This window comes from Acanthaster planci, linkage group LG02 (assembly GCF_054643075.1).
Source record: "Acanthaster planci isolate LZ-2023a linkage group LG02, COTS_SCS, whole genome shotgun sequence".
NCBI classification, from domain to species: domain Eukaryota; kingdom Metazoa; phylum Echinodermata; class Asteroidea; order Valvatida; family Acanthasteridae; genus Acanthaster; species Acanthaster planci.
The window spans coordinates 29,159,220-29,177,989 of NC_141778.1; the positions used below are offsets into that span (position 1 = coordinate 29,159,220).

An 18,770-nucleotide genomic window follows, 5' to 3' on the forward strand; every position below is an offset into this window, starting at 1 on the left:
TATTTTATTGATGGAAATACATTTTCATTTGTTATAACAACAAATTTCGTTGGCTTTCAACTGCAGAGTAATTTGATATTTTCAAAAAAAATTCTCACAAAAGATACGTCCCATATCTTCTTGGGTTACCCCCAAAAGTTGCTACAAATGCCTCGCATCTGCCGCTCTATCCTTTTCTTGAATGTGAATGTTTGATCCAGATCACTTACTCAAGTCAGACAGGTCTGCCCGAAAAATACAAGCAGGAAAAAAATGAAATGAAAATGAAAGAAAGGAACAATCCATAGTTGCTGGAATGTCAAGAACAGAAAACGACATCGAGATTGCAATGGATGTCAAATCAATATCATTGTCGCCTGAAAAGGCGCCTAGGCCATCCTGTTCCCCCCCCCACAAACACACGGTAACCCACGTTAGACTTAATTTGATTCAGGCTGACTTAAACTTAATGTTGTCATTTTAAATTAATCCGTGCTTCGTTGGCCATAAGTTTAATATCGGAATTCGGAGTTACAAAAATGGCATAGTCAAGTATTGAGTTTGAAAAGGGAGCTCCCTTTTTTATTTACTACTATTTTAGGAGTATCTCAATACTTCCAAAATGTACCTGTTATTTCAAACAGGTTTGTATGGGTAGTTCAGTAACACCCCCTGGGGGGATGAGGGCATAAGACCAGACCCCTGCCCCCCAAAAAAAGTGAATTCGGCAAACACGACTGACATACAGGAAAATGTCAAAGTGATCATAATCTCACAAAACATGCAGTTTTACTATTTAGTTCCTGAATGTCACACACAATTACAAGACGGTACACGTATTTAACGTGTAACCCGAAACTTGAGGGCGCTATTTCAAATTAATGTGGGAGAAGCACAGTCGTAACAGGACGCATTTCACCAAATGGTTGGAATTCTGCGCGCAAGCTCATTAGTAGTTTGTGGTCCCTCGGGTTTTTTACTTTAAGACATGCCATAATCGGGAGGGATCATAGAAATATTTCTATAAATCCCGAATTTTGGACTGGTAGTTTCCAGGTCCGGATACTTCTTGTACAAAAAAAATCAAAATTGCGGGCCCATTTTGGATAGAGGCGGGCGGCTACCTTTAGAGTTGAGCGCATAATCTTACCACTATTTTAGGAGTATCTCATTGGGGAATGGCGAATAAAAACTATTTTGCCTCTAAGCCCCATCACATTGAAACGAAAAGTGATCTTCTGGCCACAATCTTGAATTTCCAGTGACAAAAATGGAAATAAAATTCATTTATATATTAATCAGCTTAAAAGGTTGAGCTCACACCCTGACTTGACTTGATTTCCGGTAATTCACTACTGCGTACACCTCAACCATTATTCTTTCCAAATGTATCAATTACAGGTGCTGAATTCAGTTTTCCTTCAAAATCTGACGATTGGATTGAGCACGAAAACCTCAACCGGTTTTTGAAAAAATTCCATTTTGAAAGTGGATGCAAAGAAATTCGCAACGCTCGTCATTTACCCTCCTGAAAATACGCATACGCAGGACGCGTTTTGGACGCAATGTCGAATAAAGTTTTTATACACGTGCAGATGTGCATCATCAGCTTTGGACCATGGATCAAATCATCTTTCGGCTCAAGCGTTGGTAAAATTTTTGTTCTTCTGAACAATAGTGGAGGGAAGGACATGGTTTAATCGGACAAACAACTTAAAAGCGGAGATTCTTTGGTTCACGTCCTCGTCCATTTGAATCAAAGAATATTCAATTACCGTTTACCCTTAACTGAAATGTTAAAATAATCTTGGTGTTCACAAATTTAAATTTAGATCCTAACCTGTGACAGACAAAACTCAAATAAATGTTTACCTTTTTTAACAGTTTGTTTTAAACAAGGGAATTTGTGCCATATTTTCAAAAAGTGAAAGATATCTTGTCGAAGCCGGTTTTTAGGAAATAAAACTATTCCAAAGATCGTTTGTCCAGGACATATATTTTTCAGTTCATTCTTAATTAATCTTATGAGATGTGTATTTAGGAACATTATTTCTATTTCTGGAAATAAATCATTTCTAGGAGATAGGTTTTTCCAGGTTCGTTCTTGGGAAAATGATTTTTGAGGCACGTTTTTAGTTTGTTTTTCGAGAAATTAATTCAAACTTGTTAAAGGGCGTGTCAAAGTTGTTCCCTTTAATTTGTATAATTGCAAGAGAGAGGGTGTACCTTTAATGCACACACTGGTTAACTGTAACCATGGTGACCGAACGAGTGTCTATATATCTAACTTTTGAGGGGGGGGACTCGTATACTCTTTTTAATTACAAGATTACGTTTAAGTACTTGCAGTGTAAACACAGAGCTGACATGTTATATTTGTACCATGGTGAAAACACTTTTATGGGCCTTGGGGTTATCTTATAAAATGCGCGTGTACTGTGAATAGTTGCGCGCGTACTCACTCTCCCCTTCTTTCCTCGTTTCTCCGAGACAACTTTACCGAGAGTTTGCTCCGAAATTGCCCTAGATTTTCAGGGGTTTGGACCTTCGAAATTGTTATCTGGAGGCGGTGGCTCATTTGCATTTTATTCAGATTTAGCCTGGTGAAGGTTGCATACCCCCCGCCGCTGCATGCACGCGGTGTGGGCCGTCTAGCTGAACAGCAATAGTTGGAGAGACGGAGCAGCGTGCAGTGAACTTATTTATCCGGTCAGGGGGGGGTTAAGAATTGGATTTGACTTGGATTCATTTGATTTGATTTGGACCTGGTTTTGAGCCTTATTTCAACGGATTTGAAGCGAATTTGGCTGGAGTTTGCAAAGATTTGCACCTGGATTTAATTGGGATCTTAAAAGAACTTAAACAGGAATAAAACTTGGACTTGAGCTGCACATCTTTGTAATTATTGTCGTCATTTATTTTGGGGTCTTTCAACTGTCTGAATATTAACCCGGGTACACACCCAACATCAGCTTGATAGCACACACTCAAGCTACCCCCGAGGGACGCGCCACTAGGCGTGCCTCCACACTTGAAAATATTTATCTTTTGAATATTAACTTTATAAAAAGTAATGCATTTTATAGTAGCAAAAATCATTACGAAATATAACCAAAACAAATGATCTGCTTCCAAAAAGACACAATGTTTCTAAAAAGATGTCTCTAAGAACGAACTGGAAAACAAATATATCATACAAACAAACTTTGGAACAAAATTTAAATTTTGAAAAAAATTAAACAAAAAAAAAGAAAAAGATTAGAAATTAGAAAAAAAAAAAACTTAACATCGTTCAACCTTCGCAAAAATGAGCCTGAAAAGAGTAGACATTACTGTTTGAAAATATATACTTGGTGGCATTACAGGGTTTTTGTACCTCTGTTTAAATTTGTATATCAAAAAGTTCTTTGTCTTTGGGCTGTCAGTAGCTGAAGACAAAAACCTTCCAATATGAATGCTACGTAAGATGTTAATCCAAGTTTTGATAAAGACCTGTTGAAGTAAAACCGATACCAGCTGTAATGACTGCATTGAGTATTCCCTGAATGATTGAATATTAACTGTGTAGGCCTATGTGACTCGTGTTGATGTAGATGTGGCAGAAAGCACTAGCAAATTATTCGTTATACTTTCCACAAGGTGTAGCCTTTTGCTGGGTGGCATGGATCAGCAAACCACTTTGTAAGTATTGTCCGAGGATGAATACCCCTCTGCATGAACTTATACTTGCATTTCTCAGTGTGGTACGTTTTTTCAATATCCGTGAATCCATCCCAGTCACGTCCGTGGAAGAAATGGGTAATTTTCAACGAGGAGCTAAAATGACAAGTAGGTGAGTTTCGTTTATAAACCATGAAACTAATGTCATTATATCCTCCATGGTTGACACACCGTACATGTGTACTTTCCCTTAGTTGTCATGCTTTAAGCACACTTTTTCTTTACATACCATAAATTTGGACAATTTGTCATGATTTACGAACCACAAAAGAGTTTTTACTACAGTAACAAAACTGTTAAGTTTAACTGTTATAAAAATGCTCAAAATTTGCTGACTAGTTATTTGACAAACGGCGCCCCATAGTTATGAAACGCCTGTTTCACGTCACGGTTCTGTTGTTTTACAGCATATTTTTTTCCTGTCGCCGTGTTTCGATAGCCTAACCCCATGCAATAGTGCAGTTTCTCTGTTAAGGACTCATTCACGTTCATGGTCTTGCATTTGCAACGTCTGTGGTCTAGATCCGCTGTTCCTTCAGGACGTCTCGCACTTTCCAACGTTGGTGGTCCCGATCCGCTGTTCCTTCAGGAAGTTTCGCACAGAGGTGCTAGTATTCTCATTTGTAAGTTTGATCTCTTTCTATTGTTTTAATTTCATTTGGACGTACGCTTGCTGTATGGTGCTTTATACTAAAGCTGGTCTCTCAACGATTTATGGACCCACTGAAAGCTAAAACACTGTTCGGGTTTATATTGTTCGGCAACTGTTGAAACTTACCTACTTAGAGCAATTTCTGAACTTGCTTTGCCGGGGCCTGAGACATAGAGAGGTGGATTCTCATTACCGATTGTGGAGAACCATCTTTTTAATTCGTCGTAGCACTTTGTCATGATATTAGGATGCGATTTGGCGCTTGGCCCAATGAACTTGTGAAATTAGGTTTTTTTGTAAGTAACATTTTTGACCCGGTTAGATCGAGATCATTCAATCGATTTAAGTTTGTTTCCCGAGATGAGTGAATGCTTGATCCTTTTCGTTGTATTTGAGGATTCACTGACATGCAATTTATTTGTTCAAGGTAATCCTCATAGAGAAAGGAACACGGCCAAACTTTTCTCAGGGAACTTCTGAGCAGTTTCTTTTTTCGTGGTCAATGAGATAATGTTTTAAACTTAAGTTTTTTGGTATTAGTATTTAGTAAGTTGAATAATGTGAAACGCCTGAGAGCATCTTGGAATGAGACAGGTATGTCTGCTGCTGGTGGCAGCAGACATACTGCCATATAAAGTATCCTATTGGCGCTATGATGATGATTATGACGACGACATATTTAAACACCGACCCCATTATCCATTCACCCTCATCTTTGCCAAACTCGATTCAAATGTATCTAGTCGGCAACATATCCAGCCTCACCAAACTAATTAACTAATCTCCCAATCGCAAACACCAACTGAATCGTTCCAAGCCTTAAATTAATGTCACGGTTACGTGGGGGTGTTGCCACCTTGACGTAGTGGGTCCGCTCAACTTTTAAATTGAGGACAGGAAACTGCTTGGTGATCACAGATTAATCAAAGAATAATATATGTATTCAGTACAACATGATGCTCCGTGATTGCATTTCAGATTAGATTTAATTATTCGATCCAACAATTTTGAGACAGCATAGGCCACCTTATAATATAAACATGGAGGAAGATCTAAAGTGTGAGTATGACAATAACCAGAAGTGTATTTGTTTATGAAGATGAGACTCCTCAAGAATTGAGAATATAAAGTTAGGTTTCTAGGTGATTGTAAATTAAAATTTACTAAATTCCAAAGGGCATTATACGTTAAGTTTTAATAAATTCCCAAGGGCATTATACGTTAACTTTTAATAAATTCCCAAGGGCATTGTGCGGACCCGCCTCTCTCCTCTGAATAAATGTTATGTGCCAACACAACTCGATCGGAGAGAGGGAGAATCGCACGTACGCCACGGCAAAGTACGTTGCGCAAGAATAATGTGTCAAAGTTTTGTAGAAATATAACCATTCAGCTAATCCAGCCTCATACACGTATAAGCAATATGACTAGTTACAAACAACTGACCATTTCATATCCCATCGAGCTCTTTAAATACTGGTTACAAGCATGACGGGGTAGGAACTATTATGACTATTCGGATGGCTACCAAACTCATAACATATTCCAAGATTAGACTTGATTCGAGTCGGTCCGTCACAACTTCCCTGCTTCAAACCTTTGCCCTTGAACGGTTTCTTTTTTTTTTGACACAAAAATCTTGACTAAAGTCACACCTTACACCAGAATGCAACATCATGATGTGAGGCCAGAATCAACAATCTATAAATTACAGCCAATAAAAAAGGTGGTAATCAACAGTGCCAATCAATGGATCTTCGAAAGAACGCTTTTCAACAATTGAAATGTACATGTATAGCGCCATGGATAGGTACAATACATAAACAATGAATAAGTGATCAACAAATGTGGGAATGAATTAAATCACAAGGCCAAAAATTTTCAACTACTAAATGGCTTGTAAGAAAAAAGCACAGAACAATTTGAAGTACAGCAATATTCTCAAGGAACACGTCCTAAAGCGGATGTGAAACAACTATCTGGTATCTTTGGCTCATTTTCTCTGATGGGAAGTTACATCATCGTTACTCCAAAACAGGGCAGGTTCCCTGCTTTTTTGCATGCCTTATTCTGCAAATACAAAGCAAGTTACACTTTGGAAAGCCCAACAATTGCCAAAGTTTACAAAAAGATATTTTATAACACCTGCAAAACATCATTAGTGAAAGTGCCGACTAAAATATTTCATTGCATCGTTCACTATGAGTTGTAGAACACACTTTATGTATAAAACCAGGGTTGGGGAACAACAATCAATAGATTTGAAGCTGACACCCAACTAAATAGTTAGAATGAAGAGCCAGACATTACAAATTACAAAAATTCCAGCACAAATGATAATAATTAGGGCAAATATAATGTTAACAGTGTCTTGAACCAAGACACCATAATCCTAGTAAATACAGGTTTATGAAAAGTGCTTTAATACACATGACAAACAATGAGATGGAGAAACTAGCAAATAATCCCGCTCACCCCAAAAATGTTCAACCAACGGTACTGTGTGGCAGTCTCTCATACAAGGAGAACATTGCAAATCTTGCTCAATAATAAGAAGCAAGCTGAACTCATCAACTGTTCAGATAAAACATAATTTTGCACTTTGCACTGGAGCACTCCTGGAACACTTATCACTAATAGTACACAGGGTTAAATAATGGACAAATGGAATAGGGAAATAAGACATTTCCTTAACTAGCATTATAAAAAGTTGGTGACAAGCCAAACAAAGTCTCACATCAGACTAGGGAATGTAAACAACCCCTTACTTAAAAGTGAGAAGGAAAGTGAGCTGGAATTTACCAACTGCACAAACAATGGCATACAATTCACCTCAATGCTACAACAGCAAAAACCAAAACCCGTCACTTACAGTATGTAGGGTCAAAAGAAGAAAATGTCAAGTGATTCCCATCCCTAATAACAGTGACAGTAAGGGCTTGCCAGTATCTACCGTACATTTCTCGATCACACTGTATATTACGTGTGATAACCACAAAAATGTTCAAAATTGACTTGTGGGAGATAAATACTTCAAACCCACACAATTTTCAAACAGATGGATATTTGCTACACATATTAAAGTTTAAACAAGTAAAGTGATAGTACAACACAACTCGGTTTTCAATCACAACTCTATACAGCACTGACAAAGGGAGGTCACCGCCATGTCCTGCCCGTTACAGGCAGCCCTTGTCAGGCCAGTGATTAAGTTATAGCATTTGGCCACCCACGATACCACTTCCCTGCTTTTTCCTGGGTCCTATCCTCAAGGGAAGGTATCCATACCTTGGTGTCTGTACATGACAGAACATAGCTGGGATCCACTGATCCTACTGAAAACTGTGGCCAACACGATTGGTTCACCACCTTGACAGGTGAAACCTCATTGCAACACTTATGCCCACCTGCAGTAAGCTCTAGAGATGCGGAACATTTTGTGTCTTCACAAGAAGGTGTACTATTTTGCAACTCACAGGATGCACTCTGAAAAACGACACCATCAAATTCAGAAACAATGGGAGTAACAACAATCTGAGGACATTCAACAATAACTGTACTCTCTTTCTCTGAACAATGAGGGTCTTCAGTACTACTGTTTCCCTCTTCAACAACAGAACGAGGACAGGGAGATACAACACTACACCCCTCCTCTGAAATATCGCGAGACACAGGAGTATCTCCAAATTCTTCCTCAAAACAATCTCCCTCAAAAGACACAGTCTCAAAATCATCATCTCTACAAAACTCTGCAGAGTTGCTGGACAGATCAACGTTACACTCCAAAACACCATGGTTATTACATGGCTCACTGAGAGCTAGAATGGGTGTAACAGTAACAACTTCTTGCTCAAGTAAGGGGCACATGTTCTCAACAATTAACTTATTTGTATCAGCAAATATGCCTAAAATGTCCCCCATGACCTTATCAAAATCAACTTCGGAATGAGTTGAAAAATTGCCAACTGTGGCTTCTACAGCAAAATCTTTGACTGCATCGACCACTGTTGCCACAAGCCTTTCATTATATACGAATGGCAAGTACATCTTTAAGCCCTGTGAGTGCAGCCATGATTACAAAGGTGAAGTCAAACTTCACATACAGGGTACAATGACCAAACAAACAAGGCCGTCAATAATTGGATACATGATAACACACTGTACACACTGGTAATACATAATGTACATTGGCTACTCACATAAGGACCTTATTCTATAAATATAAGCCGATAAGGCAAGCACAGTACTGGAGTGTAAAATGCTAACCGCCATGACAAGAAATGGGGATATTAAGTGCAACTGTATAAAGTTAGGTTTCTAGGTGATTTTCAAGATGTATTTTTGCGTTGGGGAGATGTTAATTATATATAACATGTTTGCCCTTACCCAACGTATATAATAAGCACTGTATGCTCAGTGCTTGTCCGAGAGCTTGCGAAAAAACCTCACAAGCTTACTCGGGTGGGACTCGAACCCACGACCTCCTGCTTACTAGTGCAGATGTCTCAACCACTCGACCACCGAGCTTGCCGGGATCGGCTGGCCGGTCCGAGTCAAATGAAATGTATTTTTGCCCAAAAATACATCTTGAAAATTTTTGCGCAAAAATACATCTTGAAAATAGTTCGCGGTACCCGCAAGCTCGGTGGTCGAGTGGTTAAGACATCTGCACTAGTAAGCAGGAGGTCGTGGGTTCGAGTCCCACCCGAGTAAGCTTGTGAGGTTTTTTCGCAAGCTCTCGGACAAGCACTGAGCATACGGGGCTTATTATATACGTTGGGTAAGGGCAAACCTGTTATATATAATTTTCCAGGTGATTATAAATTAAAATTTACTAAATTCCCAAGGGCATTATACGTTAAGTTTTAATAAATTACCAAGGGCATTACACGTTAACTTTTACTAAATTCCCAAGGGCATTGTGCGGACCCGCCTCTCTCCTCTGAATAAATGTTATGTGCCAACACAACTCGATCGGAGAGAGGGAGAATCGCACGTACGCCACGGCAAAGTACGTTGCGCAAGAATAATGTGTCAAAGTTTTGTAGAAATATAACCATTCAGCTAATCCAGCCTCATACATGTATAAGCAATATGACTAGTTACAAACAACTGACCATTTCATATCCCATCGAGCTCTTTAAATACTGGTTACAAGCATAACGGGGTGGGAACTATTATGACTATTCGGATGGCTACCAAACTCATAACATATTCCAAGATTAGACTTGATAAAGGGTTTCTGTTTGCATAATGCTCGCTTCTTGCGTGACTTTATTCATTTGTATTGTCCCTTCCCGATCCGATGACCTGCACGTTTGCTGCCCGGCTGTCTTGTGCGAGTTGCGTGCTAGGGAATTCCCTGTGGTGAGAAATCTTTCTATAACGTATTTACAAAAATGCTGTAAGCCTTTTGAAAATGTGGTGAACGCAATCTGCCTCGAAATAGTACACCATAAAATAGTACACCATACAGTACACCATGGTCGAGTTTGGGCGGCCTGTTCTTAACACGGGTTTCTTGTTCTCGCGCTCGAACGGCGGGAACACAACTGACACACACTGTTCTCGGAACAGGATCACACACCACCTCCTCGTCAGGGTTTTACCGGAACACACGGAAAAACTCGTGAGATTTTGATTTTTGAATAGCTGCAAAATGTAGAGAGATGGCCATAGACAATGGAAAGTTTTGCAAAATTAACATTAATTATTTTCCGTAACACAGAAATGAATGTTCCTGTTTGTATAGAAAAGAATTCAGCCCATCCAAACATTAACTGTCGAATAACGTAGCCTGCTTGGATGCCTCCATGTTGCTTGTCACTAACTACCAGCGTAACCGGTTGTTTGTTCCCGGCGTTCGAGCGGCTGAACCACGAACAACAAATCGAGCTGTTCGTGAACATACGGGAACAAGCCGCCCAAACTCGGCCCATACGTCCCGACGCGACCCGTCGTGTGCTGTTGGCCTTTGCTTCATGGTGTTTGTAGAGGGCGCCTTTACTGTTTTCTTTCATTTCCGTCCCCCGTGCTTGCAAAGTACATGTTATTTGCTCTTTGGTGTTGATTTTTCTTGTTTTTATTTCATCCATTCATCGATTAGGATTAATTTCTGTCATATTTTGTTGAGAAAATGAAAAAAGCAAAAAGAAAATCCGGATACGTAAGAACTACTCTCTCATAATAAGTGGAAGCCCAGAATTCGTCACTCTTTAAACCCAGCCGATGATTTCTTCTCCATACCGTCAATGAATTTCCCTTTTGTGGTAGATTTGTAACCTTATAGATACCGGTATTTCTCTGTGGTTCATTCCGGTAATTTCTAAGTAGTACTCCCATTTCTCTAGACAATTTGTCTACGATTGTACGGCCGCAAGTTTGACCACGGGTTTAGGAAGTTACCACCGAGCCTGCTCTATAATACCCTCAGAATATTCCGTCTTAGTCTTCCTTCAGGTCAGTCTTCCTTGTTACCTTCATCAGCACCACACTTTCAATGATATTAGTCCATGTTTCTGAATAAAACATTATACAGACGCTATTATCATCGTGGCCGTGTCTTTTTTTCAACTCCGTTTGGCCACACACGTAATTTCTCCTCAGATCCGCATCTTACATTAGCAAGCACGTAATGATGATTGATGTATTGTAGCTTAGAATGGATTTAGAAATATTGTAGCAGGCATAATATGAGAATCATGACACCTGCTTACATTATTTATTTTTTTGTTTATTTACTAGTCTACGCCTTTTATTATCAGCCAACCAGTGAGAATTAAGTCGTTTCCGGATAAGATAGTGAAAAGTTTTCACACGGTATGCGAAAATACAAATATCCTCACGTTATATAAAGCATACGTTTAATAATGAGAAAAAACAGGGATTCTTTTTAACAGAAAAAATTATGAATTAACAATGAAAATGAATAAAGGGCCTAGCTTGAAGACGATCTATTGCTGAGGTTGGGGACGACTTGACTTGGCTTATCTTGACTTGGCAAGTAGCTGTAGTGCTATCTAGAGCTTGCAATAGAAAGGCTTGTAGTAAAAAGAGCTTGAATGGAAGATGCATGTTGGGCTAATCATAATTCAGATTATGTTTAGGGTTCAAATGCACAGTCCTTCCTTCCCCTCGACTAAATCAGGTTTCGGAACGGAATTCATGTGGCTCTGGTCCACGCCACCCAATGTCCAGCAACATATGCAACGTCAGTTCAGAGCTGGTTCAATAGATCAGGTCACTAAGATAAATTCTAGTTTATGTGCGCATGCACATAAATGGCAAGTGGAAGTAATAAGCTTGAGTGTCCAATTGAAAATGTACAGGGGCAAAAATCTTAGAAAGCGAGACAGAAGATTAGAAAATAGATCGAAATTTCTGCACGTATGTCTTTTTCTCTGTTCGTCAAAACAAAACGTGTAAATTGAAACTTATTAACAACGCAGGTCACGAGAAAAGACGAGAACTACTTGAATCTGATTCGCAGTTGCTTATCCTTGTTTGAATCGTCCGTGATTTTATGAAGTGCAATTTGCAACGCTAAGCCCCAAATAGTCCGGTTCCCAGACCTAAATATTTCTGACGACTCTTGGGTGCATGCAGTCTACCAGTAATTATTCAAATGACAATTTCTGCCCAGCTTACTGTTCCAATGCCCAGTTTCTTTTGAACGAAAGAGATTGTAAATCTTTGTTAGGATCAACTCTCTAGTTCTTTAGTGCTCCATCTGAAAGCAGAATAGATAATAAACATGGTTGAGAAATGGTGAAAAGTCCCAAGAAAATAAAGGGATACCATTTCAAAAATGGCTGCATGCACGAAGGCTTACTTCGGAACTTTTACTCTACTTGTTTGGGTGGGCGGGTTCGTTTTTTGTGAGTAATTGAAATGGCTAACCAACAAACTATTGAAAAAAAATGGAAAGATGAAGGAAAAAATTATAATTGAACTTTTGTTTGAGAAACCCCAGGTACATTGGCTTGCATTTTATTGAGCCCCAAACATTGCTGATTTTACGATGGGGCTCAAATTGGTAGAGTGCATTCTCTTGCTCTTTTTATTAAAAACAAGAACCGTCAAGAATGTTTAGGTCTGGGAACCAGACAGCTGGGGCTAAGTGAATTGTTCAATGGCTTAAGTGAGCACCAACTTGTCTACATTTTATTCCGACTGCACATGCGCTTGCCCGACACATCAGACACATTCGAAATTTCCGGTTGAATCGGGTAGAACACATCCTGTCGAAAAGATCGAATGCTTTTTAATTCTGATGACATGATGTTTCGGATGAAATGTACGTGCTGAATTCAAAATTCTCGGCTGCTTTTTGCCGAGGAAAGTGCATTTTAATCTTGAAAAATGTTAGGACGGTTACATTTAAATAGCAGCTTGAAAGGATCTTTAATATTTTATTCGAATCTTAGAAACGAGTTAGGTCTTTGAAATTTATTCGAATCTTGCCAACTTGTTAGGTCCGTAAGACTTTAGTCTTTTTTGGGGAAAGGCACTGGACATTTCAAAATGCGCTCTGTATTAAATAACATTAGACTTAAAACACATTCGATTCTTCGAAAAATCATTCACCCCCCCCCCAAATATCCTGATCTATTTTAGCGTCTGTATTTTTGGGAGGGGTGTAAGAATAATAGTCCTGAAGTCAACTCACGAAGAGATCAAAGATGTAACCTGAAATCTGCACCATTGAGAGACGCAATTTCAAAACAGGAGAGGTTGTGTTTCCTATATCATGACCAAACTATTGTTATGTTGCGTTGCAGAAGGATGGAGATGAACGGCACATGTAGTCATTCCTTTGACTATATGCAGTGGGTGCGCTGGAGTCTCCTTCCAGCAGTAAGTAGTATTTACTACGTATCAAATGAGCTGTGGGTATAGCATGGTAACCCAAAATTCTTTCGGCATTCTCATTGACGCTGCTCTGGCGACTGCAAGTGTGATTAGAATGACCAACTAGCCTTTGAGTCTCAGATAACCTTTTGGTTCCATATTTCAAAGGGGACTTTACTGCCTTTTTGTTTCTTGTGCTGACGAAATTTCCATATTCATGAACAACCCTGTGATGTAATGACGTCTCTTCAGATTCAATACCAGTCCTCACTGTACGTTGTTCTAAAAAAAAATCAATTGCAAAAAAGTATTTATATTTACTCGATTGACACTATGAACATCTAACTAAAGAATTACGGTGCAATAACAATGGACGCTCATCGTTAATGCACCTTGTTTCTTTTGTTAGATGTTCGTAGTGTGAACGTTTCCTTTAATTAAATGTATACCCAAAGTCATGTATTTACACTATTGTATTGGCTTGGTGTAAAGTTTGTTGAGTTATAAAGAAATAATTCGGTTTTTTTTTATAAATTTGAACATTTGCTGGCAACTGTCAAAAGTTTTCATCTCAACTCCACCGAATTACAATAAGCATTTGCAGGTTTAAAAATAGAAGGGGAAGCCCAAGGTCCTGCCCCAAGCGTATCTTATGCTACTCAGTGGTGGAATTCCAATTTTTTTGTTTCTAGTGCGTGATCATCACTATGTTCTGCTTCTTGGAGCGACGAGTAAATTTGTGGCCGACTTGTTGCCATGGTCGGCCCGGTGTTGCATTGTAAGTACACACGCACACACACAGAATAATTACCAGAAGTGGCTGACACAAACTTCGGGCACCGTATGGCTACTTCAGTAACAGGCCAGGCTCTTCGCTACCCTCCTTTACACACGCTTATATGACAGCAGCAATCCCTCTTTTTCTAAACATAAACAAACTAATTACTCGCGTCCGCCCCCCATGAGACCCGAGCTGGATCAATAGAGGGCGCAATTGTCTTGGCAAATGAAGCTCGTTGGGGACCATTATTAATCTGCACTATTAAAATGCTCTCGTCAAAGTCGCGTCGTTCTTAACCAACATCACTATGTTCAACCGATGAGGGGGCACTTGCTCTGAATGTAGACCACAGACAACAGATCCTATTTAAAACTGCAGGAGTACTCCATGGTGCGCAGGGCGCCCGACTAAAATCAGACCTGTGGGCAAATTCACCCCTCCATGTATGGAATTTACGCACAGTTGAATAATTCCAGCCAAAAAAATCCATGAAGCCGCTTTTGATTGTGAAAAAATTCCTCTATTTACGCCATGTAGCCTAGATTTAAACGATTTGCATCATTTGAAAAGAAGAGATGCAGTACCGGCACATCAGTGTTGTAGATTTCGACTCTTGTCGCTATTTTGATGAATCGTGACCTGACTTGTAACTATCAGTTTTTTACTTTGATTTAGCTTGGAATAGAACCTGAAAGTAAATAGTCACGCAGCGAGCTTCTGGAACCCTCGCGCGGTCCTCCTGTGGGGATTTTGCGTTGGGCCATCCTATCACGTTCGATAATTTTTGGAAGAATAATTTCTCAAACCTCCCCTTGAAACACTCATGTTGGAACTTTAACTTCCTCAAGTAATATTTAGGACAAGTCACATGGAGATCGGCAAAAAAGGAAAAAGAAATATTTTGATCTGTTTTATTTCAGCCTTTACCGACGGACAACCATAAAATTTCAAACCTTGAATGTTCATCTGCATACGAGACTGCCTCCTTGCACTGTTCTTCATGTATTTTAGATTTTCGGAAGTGATGGGTCAGTTTTTGGCAGGATATTTCTCTTTAAGGTCAGGTGATTTTTCAGTTTCTATGTTCCGGAAACCAAGAGATTAAGCAGGGGGGCAGTCAATATTTGTTTAATATATGTGTGATGTAGAAGCATTGTTAAAGCTAACAGCACAGTTGAAGCCCAAATCCAAAGTGTGCAAAACAGATCAGTGACCATTTAAGTTAGTTCCTGTTTGTGACCTGTATAAAGCCTGAAAGTTGACCCCGATGTTTTGCTTGTTACCTTTGGATAAGAAAAATGACGTGCATTATTCAATTATTCCTTTAAAAAAATTTCTCGGGGCCTTGTTAAATATTTGCTCGAAAATTAATTGATAGAAACTGAGAAATGAATGGAGAAATATCCAGCCGAAATTGGACCTCTCGCTTCTGAAAATCTAAAATACATGAAGACAAGTGCAATTCGGTGGTCTCCTACTCAGATAAATAGTACTGTTACAAAATATATTTTATCAGGTAAAAGTTGAAATAAAACACATCAAAATATTCTACCCTTTGTTGACAAGAACTGCATCAGGTCAGCTCTTCGGAATCTAGAACCCATCGACTGGAGGTAGGTAAATCTTTACAACGTTGCACACCTCGTTTTCACGTAAGCACACGAAATGAAAACAGATGTGAGTGAACAAGGAGACCTAGGAACGAAAGTACCGAAGGTAAAAGGTCGCGAAGGAATTTTTTTGCTCATACTCAAGTGAGTTTTTCCAAAATATTGCTGGAGAATTCACTGAGGTAAAATTCTTACATGATTGTTTGTTGTGTTGGTTTCTGGAATCTTAGGCCTAGTGCGCGACGGTTTTGGAAGCTGCTGTGTGATGTTTACTTTCAGGCTCTTGAAATGAAGGGCTGCCAGTGTGCAGCACAAGCTACGGCATTTATGCTAAGTTGATACAAGTTTCAGCTTCCAGTAATTCTACGACACTTTACTATGAAGCCCCTTCAGAGCCATGTGAAGTTATTTTCTTACTTTGACAAGTCACTATCTGGCTATGGCAACTTGCTGAAAACATGTACCACCTTGCGAAATATATATCACCTAGTAAACCTGACAAAAATGGAACTTCATGCTCTTGCCGAACGCTTCACTTGATCAAACTTGATACAGCAGAAGGGCCTTTATGGGATAATGAGAAAGATTTTCACATTTCCACCCAACTTCGGATCCTCCACAGCCCCGTCAACCTGGTGGATAGCTACACGGATCGCTGGTCATTTGCCTTCGCCTTTGGCAGCATGGCGACTTTCGTATTTAGAGTTGGTGAACTAACGGCATCCTTTGACACTGGCCATGTAGATGTAATGTTGCAAGGTTAGAGCATTTAATGCAGATTTGTAATGATTAAATATTTAGGTTTCATTCTGCTCTTTGGTGTTTTTGCATCAAAGATCACCCCATGATTTCAACAACAAAAATACAAAATAAAGAAATTTTCTCTTATTTACAAACGGAACATTTTCCTACACCCTACCTTACTCTAAGTCTGTCACTTTTTTCAGTACTGTAAGTGTTTAAGGTTATAAAGTATAATTTTTAACTTGATATTGACATGGAGGAATTTAGACATACAATGTTTAGTTTCTAAACTTGTTCACGGAGTAATGGAAAGTTCTAATTGCTTTGCACAATATTTAGAGAATATATCTCAATATTGTCATCATCACCATCATAACCATCATCGTAATCCTCGTCAGTCTTTATTTTCCTGAGGATAAAAAATGTCCTCCATAGATTTACTCCATAGTCCCTACGATTGAACCTAAAGACGAGACGAATTTGAGTGAAATTTAATCGATCCAGTCGATCACGATTTCACTCGAATGTCCAGTACATCACAGGAATTCCTTTCATAAGCAAAGCATATTTCAATCTCAATTCAAATTGATTTCAACTGTAAACCGTTTAGTCGACTATAGTCCTTAGTTTCACTCTCAGGGGGATAGATGTGCTGTGAATAAGACAACACTTCACCCAATATCTGCTCCCAGAAATATGTTAAAGTTGTTTAAGTGATTCATTGGGGAAACCAACAGGAGATACGTTCCATCTTTAGGACAAAATCCCCCATTTCAATCCAACTGATCTTGTTTCCAGCCTCATTTGTTTTATCCAGGTGTAGTCCTGTTCTTTCTGTATCTGTCGGAGGCCCTCATAGTCAGCCTGGTAATCTACCCAATCCTGTTGTGCTTACAGTCCCAACGGGGTCTCCTCCGGAACAGCATTGGGTTGTTGTACTCTGTGCCTTGGTAATGTCCAAATCATTTTTCATTAAAGTGCTCATTAATCAACGGTCATACGGTCTTGATAACACCACATCATTGGACAAATCAAGCATTTTCATTGAGAGCAGCCTTGTTTGAAACCTATCAATCGTTAATGAAATGGTTCTGGCTTATTTTCATCATAATGAATATTCAACATATTTTAGCCGATTTTTGTTAAGAATTGTTCCCTTGATAAGAGCTTGAATGCAGGATGGCTATGAAGTGTGCTCTTCAAAAATAAGTAAAAAAATAACTTAACAGTTGGTATATCGCTAGAATCTAAGCAAATTCATAAAATTGAAGGTTTATCTGAATTAACATCCTCAACGCCTGTAAGTTTTCACAAATATTCTTGTTGCAAAATGAAACAAGTTTGGCCTTATTTCCAAACAGAAGATTTTGTGAGGAAAAGCCTTTTTCTGAAATTCTCAAGTTCTCTGAAAATCATGCTATCATTGCTTTAAGTTTAAAACATTCTAGCTGAAAAATAACAGACCTTTTGAGCACATATAATAAATTCTTCCATAGGCTGGTTTTTTGCATAGGTAACATCGTACTTTCTACAGTGCCCTGCAAACAGACGAACGTAGATCAGTTAGACCCAGTTGTGGAGATACTACAGGTAATGTGAAATGGTATGCTCAGATTTTATCTGTCAGACTTTGTAGAGAGTTTCCACAGATTGAAAGTGGTGACAATTCGAGGAGTTAGATTGCCATTCTGATCACGTGACTCTTTGTATGTACTGCTTGTAGTAGAGCATAACAGTTTTGATATATCTGGAACGTTGTAGAACATTTGTGGCCAACTTAGTCTTTTCCTCAAATTGTTTTAAGTCATCGGAATAGCTTTTGTCCATCCACTATAGGGAGTTGTTTTATATGGATCAGGGACAATCTGCTTCTTCGCTTTGGTGATTCGGTTCTTGGTTGGTCTGATAAAAAACATGAGGAACGGATTTGGAATGGTAAGCATTCAAAACTTCAAAAATTGGCAAAAGTAATACATACATCTCAAGACGAAGGTGCTAAATTCAAAGCCTCTGGTACTTCTTTATAGGAGCACTTTGTCTATGATGGTCTTTATACCCTACGTGTTGAATTAACCCACAGATTTCAGTGTCATTTTCTCTTCAACCACAAAATTTAAACATTTTACAATAGCACTATCCCAAGGAAACACATGCTTAGACGAGCAATGGCTTAATGACAAAGCAGTATTTAACACAGTTTGTTTGCCAAACATATTTAATCCTAGTCCGCCGTTACGGTAAACATTCTTTGAAAAATCATAAACGTTTAATAATATGATAAATTCCACATTTAATTCATTCCTAGTCAATTTTCAAGGGATTCCTTGAGATCCCTGATGCTCCTACGCCAGATTTCAAGAAGACACATTTCTACCACCGGGTAAAATACCTGTTGACACCGACGGTACAACAGAAGTAAGATGAAGTAGTAACT

At 39.0% G+C, this 18,770-nt stretch overlaps 1 protein-coding gene across 6 annotated transcripts; it reads left to right on the forward strand.

Annotated features, from left to right (window-relative positions):
* The first annotated feature begins 3,518 nt into the window (after positions 1-3,518).
* Positions 3,519-18,770, forward strand: LOC110990940 (stimulated by retinoic acid gene 6 protein-like). Of its 6 annotated transcripts, none has more exons than XM_087133564.1 (9): positions 3,519-3,660; positions 4,222-4,322; positions 13,132-13,207; positions 13,894-13,979; positions 16,215-16,351; positions 17,154-17,286; positions 17,833-17,926; positions 18,173-18,271; positions 18,642-18,770. In XM_087133564.1, the coding sequence occupies exons 3-9, from the start codon at positions 13,136-13,138 to the stop codon at positions 18,753-18,755; spliced, it is 735 nt and encodes a 244-aa protein (XP_086989690.1). In that variant the 5' UTR covers positions 3,519-3,660; positions 4,222-4,322; positions 13,132-13,135; the 3' UTR covers positions 18,756-18,770. The 6 variants fall into 6 exon arrangements, with proteins under 6 accessions (XP_086989690.1, XP_086989689.1, XP_086989691.1 ...); XM_087133563.1 differs by lacking the exon at positions 3,519-3,660 and adding an exon at positions 3,676-3,811; XM_087133565.1 differs by lacking the exon at positions 3,519-3,660 and adding an exon at positions 3,789-3,807.

Excerpts from the sequence above, each read along its gene's own strand:
- LOC110990940 (XM_087133564.1), top strand. The coding sequence starts at position 13,136 with ATGGAGATGAACGGCACATGTAGTCATTCCTTTGACTATATGCAGTGG. Across the intron at positions 13,980-16,214 it reads GGTCGGCCCGGTGTTGCATT|CCCCGTCAACCTGGTGGATA; the intron begins GTAAGTACACAC and ends GATCCTCCACAG. Across the intron at positions 16,352-17,153 it reads TGTAGATGTAATGTTGCAAG|GTGTAGTCCTGTTCTTTCTG; the intron begins GTTAGAGCATTT and ends TGTTTTATCCAG.